This window comes from Sinocyclocheilus rhinocerous, unplaced genomic scaffold (genome assembly GCF_001515625.1).
Source record: "Sinocyclocheilus rhinocerous isolate Xijiao unplaced genomic scaffold, SAMN03320098_v1.1 scaffold387, whole genome shotgun sequence".
NCBI classification, from domain to species: Eukaryota; Metazoa; Chordata; class Actinopteri; order Cypriniformes; family Cyprinidae; genus Sinocyclocheilus; species Sinocyclocheilus rhinocerous.
In genome coordinates, this window is record NW_015651557.1 from 2,856,654 (window position 1) to 2,868,823 (window position 12,170).

General features: G+C 34.9%; 2 protein-coding genes across 2 annotated transcripts in view; both read right to left on the minus strand.

The window, feature by feature from the left end:
• The window catches only part of LOC107713157 (TNF receptor-associated factor 4-like), a 14,541-nt gene extending 13,271 nt beyond the window's left edge, over positions 1–1,270 (minus strand). Inside the window, exon 1 of the mRNA XM_016518589.1 lies at positions 965–1,270. Coding sequence (XP_016374075.1) covers positions 965–1,107 — 143 coding nt within the window. The 5' untranslated portion in view covers positions 1,108–1,270. The remainder of the gene's footprint in view (positions 1–964) is intronic.
• A 4,241-nt stretch (positions 1,271–5,511) lies between these two features.
• On the minus strand, positions 5,512–11,052 carry LOC107713209 (fatty aldehyde dehydrogenase-like). The gene is made up of 11 exons (XM_016518662.1): positions 10,906–11,052; positions 9,655–9,817; positions 9,336–9,567; positions 8,321–8,406; positions 7,819–8,027; positions 7,631–7,748; positions 7,386–7,527; positions 7,097–7,263; positions 6,913–7,012; positions 6,526–6,764; positions 5,512–5,697 (listed from the first exon to the last, which is right to left on the minus strand). The coding sequence occupies exons 2-11, from the start codon at positions 9,814–9,816 to the stop codon at positions 5,680–5,682; spliced, it is 1,473 nt and encodes a 490-aa protein (XP_016374148.1). The 5' UTR covers position 9,817; positions 10,906–11,052; the 3' UTR covers positions 5,512–5,679.
• Between the last annotated feature and the right edge of the window lie 1,118 nt (positions 11,053–12,170).

Here is a 12,170-nt window from a genome sequence, read left to right on the forward strand (position 1 = left end):
AGCACACCTTGCTTTTCAGACCGATGAGCGTTTCAGAAAGGCGGGGCATAGAGGAGCAACAATAATGTACATTATATGGAAAATAATGTGTTTTTTGAACCTTAAACCACATAAACACATTGCATTACACCAAATACATAAACTAATGTTCTTTTTAGCAACGTCTTATGACCCCTTTAAGACTGTGCATCAGCAAGTCCTCCTCACCCCTACCCCCAATATGCGTAATACATTTTTGTTATAATTTTTTTTAATTAGAAGGTTTGTTAGATTTTAGATGGAATAACCCTGAGAAAACTTCATGATGTTCATGATTCAATAATATACAGTAGATATATTATTTTCTATTGAATTTCTATTCTAATATATTTTAAAACTTTCATGTGACAACAAAGCTGAATTTTCAGTGTCACACGACCCATCAGAAATCATTCTAACATGCTGATTTGCTGCTCAAGAAACTTATTATCAATGCTGAAAGCAGTGCTGGTTAATACAGTTGTCCTTGCTGAATAAAAATATTAATTTCTTTTTTTCTTTTTAATGTAGTATATACTTAGAAAAATGTTTGAAAAATTCTTAGAATTATACTTAGTTTATAACTCACTTGAACAATGATTTACACCTAACACTCAAGCATTAAATATGTAAGAAATATATTGTGCTGCATGCTATGGTTACACCTCTTGACATTTTGAAATATTCATGTTAATATGAAATAATTAGAAGACATTTAGAAATTTGAACGTGTGTTTTAATGTTTCTTTTATCTCTTTTACTTTCATAATTTGTCCCAGATATAATGATCTATTATGTGTTTAAGTGTGTGTGTGTGTGTCTGTGTGTTTTAGACATGTCACGTTAAGAACTACGGTGTGAAAGTTAAAAATTCACTTGGAAAAAATATGAAAATAAACCACCTCGCTTTGATCATTCAGACATACAGGTTAAGAACCAGCTTTACCTGAGGTACTCCTGCAGGCAGGTGTCGCAGAATCTGTGTCCGCAGGTGGACATCTGCACGGGGTCCCGCATCGGCTTTTCACACAGAGGACAATAAAACCTCCTCCTCGGTCTCTCCAGAAACTTTAAATCTAACCCTGGCATAATACCTTTGTGTCTATCAACATCAGACTGCAAACTGATAAACTGCTGGAATCAAACTTTACAAAGAATCTTAATGCAAAGAAGAAGAACCACTATTAGTAGGTTAATCGCTCGTTTATCGAACCAACACTAAACGCCAATCGATCTCTCATGACATTTCCGTCTTTAGCAAGGTACAGCACAGGGAAATATTTACTCATTCCAACTGTACGTCTGCACTCAAGGCCGCCCACAGGAGCGAGAGGAGGAGCCACCAGCCTCCCACTTATAATATTGCATATGGGCAGTGTTAGTTTACGATCATCAAGATTTAATTCCGTTTTCATTAATATTTTGAATTCGTTTTTATTTTTAAGTTTTCATTTTTAATAAAGAGTACAATGTAGATATTTGATGTTTTTGTCATTTTTATTTGTTAATTGTTTTATTTGTTTATTACGGAAGAGGATTAGTCCAATACAAAGTTTCATTTCAGTTTTAATTATTTTAGTACATCAAATTATTAGTATTATTGAGAAAGCCAACCTACTGATCTGCTATTTAAGCTTATTATTCTTATGAGACTAACATTTCTGAACGCTACTCCTCCTAGACCTAGAGCTTTCAAGCTAGAACCACCAAACTCAGCCCAGCTCTTCAGACTGATCTGACTCGTGTTGCTATATCTTTTCAGACTGATCCGACTTATAGTTTTCATAAACCTGACGATTAAAAATCATAAAAATCCCATAGACTTACATTGACGGAATGTTCAAATGAGCCAAGACTATTCAAACTCCAACTGTCAAAATTCAAATCTAAACACATTGAAGCCCATTAAGGCCCGTTCACACCAAGGACGATAACGATAAATATATAGTTCTAAAAATCGTTCTCAATATTAAAGAATAGCAGAGTCCACACCACAACTATAACGATAAAGACAAAGAGAAACGATATCGTTGGAATCACTTTCAAAACGATTTTTCTCCAGCTGATGAACGACAAAAAAATCGACGGCCAATCAGAATCCATCCTGCTGTAACGAGCTCAAGAATTTAAAGCGGCAGACGCATGTGCGCTTAGAATAAACGGATGATATCGTTCGCTGGTGTGGACGCTAATATCGTTATCTTTATAGTTATCGTTCTTGGTGTGAACGGGGCTTTAGACTCAATCAGACTTCCCTTCTATGTACTATTTCTAATCCATTCAAACTCATCTATCTAATACTTCTAATCTATCTATCTATCTATCCTAGCGATATGCTAATCATGCTAGAAACGTACTAACAAAATGCTAGTTACTTGCTAATCATGCTAGTAACTTGCTAATCATGCTAGAAACATGCTAGCGACATGCTAGTAACTTGCTAATCATGCTACCAACATGCTAGTAACTTGCTAATCATGCTAACAACATGCTAGTTACTTGCTAATCATCCTAGCGACATGCTAGTAACTCGCTAATCATGCTACCAACATGCTAGTAACTTGCTAATCATGATAGCAACATGCTAGTTACTTGCTAATCACCTAGCGACATGCTAGTAACTTGTTAATCATGCTACCAACATGCTAGTAACTTTCTAATCATGATAGCAACATGCTAGTTACTTGCTAATCATGCTAACAACATGCCAGTAACTTTCTAATCATGCTATCAACATGCTAATCATGATAGCAATATGTTAGTAACAGGCTAATCATGCTAAAAACATGCTAGAAACATGTTATCAACATCTATCTAATCTATCTAAATTTTCGAACTTCAGGCTTTTACAACTGCCTTAAACTTTCAGGCTAGGCTTTCTCAAGCCAACCTAAAGTTTGTCTTGACAAACTTTTTTATCTAGTTTTTATTGTGGTTTTAGTTATTTTAGTGCATCAAGTTAACCTAAATGAAAATAAGAAATATTGCCAACTAGCTGATTTTTATTTATAGGCTATATTTATTTGATATTTTACTTTATTTTATTTTAATTCATGATTATTTTAAATAACAAACATGTTTTTATGGTCTATAACCCTGAATATTTAGTCAAAATTTAAGTAGAATTTAAACAACGATGAATACAGGTATTTCGTTTCTCTTTCCTGCTCCCCATCCACCTGTTTTACATTGATAGCATAGCACCCTCTGTGTAAATGTTGAAATTTGATACCGCTACACCTCCCAATGGCTCTCACAATTCAAAAGGTATGAAAAACGTGCCTGAGACGTATTAATTTACCACATTTGCTGTTGATTTGCTAGAAACACCCTTATAGTGGGTTATTTACATTGCATCACAAGTACTGATTCTTGTCTTACTAGAGTGTGTAAATGTAGACATTTTAGACAGTTTCATCGAAACAGGTTTCAAGCTGTAGAACCAGTTTTACTTCCTCGTTCCACAAAGGAATATTCAGGTTGACCTTAGACTCCTTGTATCAGCAGTAAAAAGCACAGAGCTTGTTCAGCACAGCTGCGAACATGCTAGAAACATGTTATCAACATCTATCTAATCTATCTAAATTTTCGAACTTCAGGCTTTTACATCTGCCTTAAACTTTCAGGCTAGGCTTTCTCAAGCCAACCTAAAGTTTGTCTTGACAAACTTTATCTAGTTTTTATTGTGGTTTTAGTTATTTTAGTGCATCAAGTTAAACTAAATGAAAATAAGAAATATTGCCAACTAGCTGATTTTTATTTATAGGCTATATTTATTTGATATTTTACTTTATTTTATTTTAATTCATGATTATTTTAAATAACAAACATGTTTTTATGGTCTATAACCCTGAATATTTAGTCAAAATTTAAGTAGAATTTAAACAACGATGAATACAGGTATTTCGTTTCTCTTTCCTGCTCCCCATCCACCTGTTTTACATTGATAGCATAGCACCCTCTGTGTAAATGTTGAAATTTGATACCGCTACACCTCCCAATGGCTCTCACAATTCAAAAGGTATGAAAAACGTGCCTGAGACGTATTAATTTACCACATTTGCTGTTGATTTGCTAGAAACACCCTTATAGTGGGTTATTTACATTGCATCACAAGTACTGATTCTTGTCTTACTAGAGTGTGTAAATGTAGACATTTTAGACAGTTTCATCGAAACAGGTTTCAAGCTGTAGAACCAGTTTTACTTCCTCGTTCCACAAAGGAATATTCAGGTTGACCTTAGACTCCTTGTATCAGCAGTAAAAAGCACAGAGCTTGTTCAGCACAGCTGCGTTAAACTCCATGCTTCTTACTGTTTGGAGCATGTGAAAGAGCATGCGTTAATGCTCAGCTATTGCGACTCAAATAACCCTTCTATTCTGTGATGAGTAACTGAAAAGGGCTTTTGTTTGCTTTTAAAAATGATTCATTTTAGTTCATGTGTCAGTGTGCCGAAGAAAAGCAGTGCATTTATTTGGTGTCAACCACGAGAAGGAGTACACGTGAGCTTTTGTGTATTTGTGTAGGAGGGCAACAAAGAGCCAGATAACGAAAAGAATAATAAAACTCAAAGAGAAGCAATAACAAACATGACAAACATTCTTCCACCTGCTGCACAGTCGGTGAGATGCCAGAAGCTACACAATTAAAACAGAAAAACCACATGCAGCTGTGTAAAAACAAGTTTATTGTTGCATTAAAAATGATTTCTGTATGTCATAAAAGTCTATGGAATTATTATAAGACACATACAGTATGTTAGGACTAATGGAAATGTGGAAACACATGCATAGATCCTTCAGATACACAGCATACAAATTTCTGCATATATAGACTGAAATGTTGTCATGTGTATTGTAGGAATATTTGCAGAAACATATTACATATATTGTAGTTGGTCTGCTTTTTTCACCATAATTTTGGCACTCACACTGTTGTATGGCAGACCCCATTCACTTGCATTGTATGAAAAAAGAGCAGCATAACTATCTTTCGAAATTTCTTCATCTTGTCTCATAGAAAAAGGAAATACAAACGGGTTTGAGAAATCACGAGGGTAAGTATACGATGACAGAATTTTCCTTTTTTGAGTAAACTATTCATTTAAATATAAAATAACTACATATTCTGTATTTCCGACAATAATATTTTCTTCACATGAAACAATTCTTCATAAATCTGACTGAACCATATAACTGCAGCATGAACTTGTTAACGATTCACAAAACTCACGATTAGACTCTTGTTTGAAATGTGCATTTCTTCAAAATGCTGGACTTCTTATTCAAAATAGCAAATATTATAAGTTATGCGTTTTTATATTGCATAAGAAAACAAAATCATTCTATTCTGAGCGACCTTCATTTCCTTCTTTAAAAAACATCCCGGACACGATAGACAGGATGGCAAGGGTCTTTGAGCTTAATTAAAAGAGTGTATTCTAAAATAGACACTGATTAAAGTGCTCCAGATATTATAATAATTTGTATTAAAATTGTATGTTGGTTTAAATGACAAAAATGCAGCATTGTCATAATGATTGAAATGAATCACGGCCATGATAATAAAACTAAGGCAAATGAGGGAAGCAGCACTTCAGTAGGACTTAGCCGACCTTCTGTCCAACGTCTTGGTAAGATTTCTTCATATTATTCACATTCTTAGTCAGTAAAGTATCTCTGTTAAAGAAAAAAAATTAGTAATTGTGAATTAGTAATTTGTTTAAAAAATGTCACACGAAAAGCTCATATGCTTTTTATATCAGATTGGATGAGCCATGCACACTTTTCTGATATTGTATTTAATTTTATTTGAGTTGAAAATTATTTTTAATATTTCATAATTAAAAAAAGCTGTAATATCATAAACTGTTTATAATACAAAAACTATGAAACTATTTTAAATCATGTTTATACAGTATATTTATATATAATTTATACATGTTTATATGTTAATAAAATATATTACTTGGCGGAAGAATTGACTATTTTGACTATTAATATTAATACAGTTTATTAACTGAACATTGGCATTTTCAATCATACTAGAATTTCTGTTTTTATAAAAAAAATATTATTATCGATATATTTTATATGTATAATAATCTAATCTAATCTAATATTTGAACCATGTTTACATATAATATTATTCATGAATCATGTTTATTATATAATAATATAATAATACATATTAACCATCTAGTAGTATTTTGATTTAGATTTTAATTTAGATTATTATTAATAATGTATTTTAATTTTTATAAATTTTTAACTGTATCAATATATTTTATATGCATAATAATATAATTTATATTAAATACACATATTATATTAATATCTATATTGCATTTTCAAATATTACAAAATGTGTATGTGTACATTATATACAAATATTCTATAAACTTCTGTATTTAACACAAGACAAATGCATAAAATACTCAATCATTTCATACATGATGTATGATAGTTTCAAAAATCTTATTTCACATGGGTATAATAATCTGTTACCTGTAAAATCACTGCAACAAAGACGGCCATCAGAGCCAGCAGCACCATGCGGCCCAGGCTGCCGAAGTCGACATGTTTGAGGATGAAAAAGCGTGCCCAGCCCAGCTTATCTGCTGTATGTGGTGGGTAACGCATCTTATTCACCCCCTCCATCTTCAACTGTTTGATTAGACAGCCACGCAAGTGGCTCAAGTTATCAAAGCCGTACTTGCCGTGATAGTGGCCCATCCCACTGTTACCTGCAGGGGGAGCCGAAGAGCTGAGATCCAGCACACACAACACAGCAAGACATGTATGCTTCTGCAGCTTCTCTCATGGACATCTTTGACTTGTCAAAATTACTGTTCTATTTATGTAAAAGAAAAAGGTTTCATTAAAAGAACTCACCAACTCCACCAAAAGGCAAAGAGCTTACTGAGAAGTGCATCAAACAGTCATTGGCCACCACTCCACCACTAGAGGTCTCCGCAATCATACGCTTGATCAGCTATAAAGAAAGGACAGTTTTGTACAGTTGTCTTAAGTAAAGCTTTATCTTTCTATATATTGTGAACAAATAATCAGTTTAAACCTTGTTGTCTGAAGTGAAGATGTACAAGGCAAGGGGTTTCTCTCTCTGGTTGATGAATTTGATGGCTTCATCTGCACTGCTAACTGTCAGGATGGGCAACAGAGGCCCGAAGATCTCCTCCTGCATCACCTTGGCATCCGGCTTTATGTCCCTTAAAACTGTTGGACCTGTCAGGAAACACATTTTGAATGCAACAGAGAATTACAATAAATTGGTTTCATTAGCTTCTAAACTGGTGCTTGTAATGACTTGTAGCATTAGCAATGCAGCTAATTTTAGTCATTTATACCAATGTAGCACTCCGACTCGTCGTTTTCACCGCCCACAGCGACGGTGCTGCCCTCCAACAACGCCATCAGTCTCTTGAAGTGGCGCTGATTGATGATGCGTCCGTAATCCAGACATTTCTGGGGGTCTTCGGTATAGAAATCCTGATCATCACAAACAAAAGAAAGTATGTATTAGCTCATTTGACATTTTACATTCGTAGGTTGTTACCAGGCCCAAACTGTCATTCACAAATAACATACGTACTTTAATATTCTTCTTGATCTCTTCAATCACTCTGTCTTGCATACTGGGGTCACACAGTATATAGTCCGGAGCAATGCAGGTCTGACCACAGTTTGAGTACTTCCCCCACGCAATACGCCTGTAAAGAACATGTATTCCAAATCATTTTACAGCTTCACAAACGAAGGGTTCGTTCTGAATCGACTGACCGGCAGGCAATGGCGAGGTCACAGTTGTTGTCGATGTAGCACGGGCTCTTTCCGCCCAGCTCCAGAGTGGTAGGGGTTAAGTGTTTAGCAGCGGCCTCCATGATGATTTTAGCCACTGTGCCGTTTCCAGTGTAGAAGATGTGATCAAACCGCTGCTTGAGCAACTCTTGGGTCTCTGTCACCCCACCGGTGACAACTGGATACAGCTCCTGAGATCAACCCAAACTATTAGTCCTTTTTATTTAAAGGGGTTATAAAGGGGTTTATAAGCCATATTAGGGCTTTTCACACTTGAAATAGTTAACCCTGGGTCATTCTACACCTTCCGATAAATGGTTTAATAACCTTTAAAAAGCGGTGCTAACCCTGCTTTAAAATTACCACTGTAAAATGTACCTTTACTTGGGGTTAAACATTGGGTTTAGAATGACAATAACCCAAGGCACAGTGTCCAAAGCCCTTTTGTGTTCATTCAGAAAATTATGAATAAATGGAATCTCACTTTGTCCAGGTAAAGCGGTAAGAAATCCTCCATTACTTTGGAAGTGTGAGAACTGACTTCAGATGGCTTGATTACAGCTGCATTGCCTGCCAACACAGCATTCCTTGTAATATGACAATATTTTTTTACACTAAAAAATTACAGTCAATTCTTTATCACTAGTAAAACACTAGCTCTTTAAAAATAGTGTAGATGTATTGCTAAAAAAAAAAACTCTTTCACTATTAAGCACTTCAAATTTATCTCTGGTGCTGAATACTCTAATTTTATACACTTGCAAATATATGAACAACTTGTATATGAAATATACAAAACCTGACATTTGAATTAGTAAAGGGTGATAACATTCTTAAAGACAGATAACAGACAGAGGGAAAAAAGCTCAAGCTATTTGTGCACAGTGATAGTGAGTTTAAATCAATTACTGCATATTTACTACATTTTTTAAATTCAGGATTTGCCAATAAAGTTCAAAGAATAAATAAACAAACAAATAAATATCATTTTATATGCCTTATGTCATGTAAATGCCTTCCTGAACTTTACCACAAAAATCTCAAATATCACTGGGAGCTCTTTATGCAAGTGTACTTTGGTCTGTTAGCACAGGGCAGTGTCGCAGAAGTAGGACAAAGTACAGCCCAGTGTAATAATTCAAACCTGAAAATAAACAGAAGATTTTGACTTTAAAAAGTTATAAAAAATAATTTTTAATTATTTTTGGGCGCTGATAAAATGTGATTAGTTGTAACTAAAATGATCATCAGCTTGTGCAGAAGTTTGTGGAGCTCATGCAGCTTGAGTGTTGCTATTATTAAAGCAAAATGGTTGTTAAACTGATATATAAAAAGCATTAAATTAGAAAAATGCCATAGCAGTGGTCTCAGACTTTAAGACCACATAAGACCTCTAGATATGCTTATAGGTTACATAAAGAATTCATAAGCTTTTATTCATGATATTTTGCACATTTCATGTAAATTGTTTGAGATGGTCTTCAATAGACCTCCATTACCTGCTGCTATAGCTCCTATGAGGGGCCCGATGGTGACTGCCCAGGGGTAGTTCCAGGCCCCAATGACCAGCACTACTCCCAGAGGCTCAGGCTGGATGTAGACCTGGTCTGAGATGGTCATCATGCTCTTGCTCACGGGTCGAGGAGCTGCCCATTCTTTCAGATATTTCACAGCCAGGTTAATCTCACTTTCCAGACCTAGAGTCTCATACAAAGGAGTTCCACCCTCACTCTGTCACCAGATATATAAAACACAGATCAGTTACATAAGCAAACAATGTTTAGGAACGAACAACACACAAGCTGATGGGTCACCAACCCTTCCGAGATCCTTTTTGAGACCCTCTGTGATTTCATTTTGTCGTTCTCTGACAAAACGCAGCAGGTTTTTTAGCTGGGTAATGCGGTACTCCAGTGATTTGCTCCGGCCGGTGAGGAAGGCCTTCCTGGCACGATCCACTGCTTTCTGCTCTCGAGACATACTGTGAAAGGGGAAGTCATTCATTTCACTCAAGTTATACTTCTGTCACACTTAGGGAAACTTCACGCAATGATCTCATAAATTATAAGTGAGAGCCAAATAATGGACTGACATCTGGGCCTTTAAAAAGAGGATGATGGAACAAACAAATCTTTTCAAAACTGTTTCACAATATCAGAAATCATATGACAGCTCATGACCTAAAACTTTGCATGTCTGTCTCTGAGTCTGCACTTTTTAAAAAATTTCAACATCATGTTATTTATAACCACATCTCTGTTTCTATTGATTTAACATAGAATTTCTGTCATTTATACTAAATTTTATGAGCTTTTCAGAATGTCAGCTTTTTCTTATTATCATGAGCAATTCAATTCAAAGTGATTAGAAAAGTGCAATGATCTTATTGCAGCAGGTTGTAACTTTGACACCACCTTATTTACAAAAAATGTAAATCTGTTTTTTTTATTTTTAGTTTAGAGGGTAACTTTTTTTCTACAGTGTAACAAATGATCAAAATAATTCATTTATATAATAGTAATAATAATTGTTTTTTATTATTACGTTTAATAAGAAGAATATAATGTAATTATTACTACACTCTAGTACACAGTATACTAAATATCTAGTAACTGATAGTTACTAATTAAGTAATTAAATGGTCAAATAACTACTAATAAAATAAAAATATAGTTAGGAAAAAGTGTAGTCACGTGACAGCCTTGATTTCAGTTTGGCAGTAGTGCACAGTAGTTTAGAAATTATGCAACGCACACATAGCGGACTATGAGACATAGTCATAGTCATATAGTCATACGTGCATGCAGAAAAACAATGAAAATATACGTATTTGCCGTCCATACGGGTTATAGGGTCTCATTTATCTCCTGAACACAATTATAAAGTTAAGATTCTTAGTGTCTCAGCCTTGCGCAGTTGCAATTACACGTTTATAACAGGTTGGAATCTCAGAAGAAATGATTTTATTACATTGTTGCACGACATCGCTGCTGTCAGAGGCTTGTTACTAGGCAATCGATTAATACGCTTTCGAGAATGACAACAAAAAGCCTTAGTTCCGTACATTACCTTTGGTTATTTCACAGTGCGTCCACGCCTTTCGCTGTATATGTTGTGAGGTGTTCAGATGAAGCGTCCAGATCAGACCGCGCAGTCAAGCTGAACGATCGTAAACATTAAACAATACTGTTCCGTTAACAGTAGATACGCAAGCGCAGGGGGCGGAGTCTCTCCAGTGGGCGCGGCCACAAAGCGTCAAAGCCAGCCCTGAGGCAGTGTATTTAGGTAACTTTACAATAAATACACTGACAGAGGATTACAACAGGCTACGTTGCATTTGGGTTAATGCGCCAGATGTAATACTTTCAGAATCATACTTGTTTTAATGCTAAATTAGAGAGAACATGTCATGTATTGTACTTCTTTTATAGTCTAACGTGTATTTAAAACATAGCTTAATAAATAATCCATGCTATTTATTCTTGGCTAACTGCAAAACGATGGGAAAGTTAATATTTAACCCGACAGAAAATGGCAAACAATAAGGCAACCCTTCAAACTTCTGTTACAAATGTAACCAATAGGGTTAAATGTGCAAATCATAAATGTTGTAAGCTAATACTAATCAGACAGAAGAGGCAAAGCACAGAAGAATTCGTTGAGGCTTTTTGTTGGACTTAGGCCATCTATGCTTTTAGTGGTCAGCTGAAAGCAAAGAGCATGTTAGGCCTAATTGGTCACTTCTCATGCCAGTCACTCTTGTTCAGTGCTCTGTAGATTACTTGAAAATTGCATTCAGTTACTGAGTTCAAATTACCAGACAAAAATAGTAGTTAGTAGTAATGTAATCAACTACATTACACATATTAGGTAATACAATCAGACTACTTTTTGATTACTTTTAGACTACTTTTAAATAGGATAAGCTAGCAAATTGATATAAAAATACAGAGTTAGAAAAAATATTCCATTCATTGTTAATAACAACATGAAGTGCATTAAACATAACATCACCACTGCATGATAATTCAAATAAAATGTAATGTGTTCATGAGTAGTTGACGCAATTTTGAAATGGTGAAAAAAAAAAGATTTATGTAAATCTAGCAGTCAATTTCTGTGTGGCCTCTCAATTCGTAATTATAACCACCTGACTAGTGACTGGTCTTAGTGTGAATGACCACAAAACTGGAAGACTTTCTGAATGTCTGTAAGTGGTAGGCTATTTTAGAATGGTACATTCAAAAGATTTATTATGGAGATTCAATAAATGATGAATAAGTTATTGCTATTGTGTAAATAATACGCCTAATCATGTAATCAATAAAAAAGTA

Bases quoted from the DNA above. Each gene is read 5' to 3' on its own strand.
- LOC107713209 (XM_016518662.1), bottom strand. From the start codon at position 9,816: ATGTCTCGAGAGCAGAAAGCAGTGGATCGTGCCAGGAAGGCCTTCCTC. The intron at 8,028-8,320 runs GTGAGATTCCAT...GGTTGATCTCAG, and splicing joins TACCGCTTTACCTGGACAAA to GAGCTGTATCCAGTTGTCAC. The intron at 7,749-7,818 runs GTCAGTCGATTC...TGTTCTTTACAG, and splicing joins GACCTCGCCATTGCCTGCCG to GCGTATTGCGTGGGGGAAGT.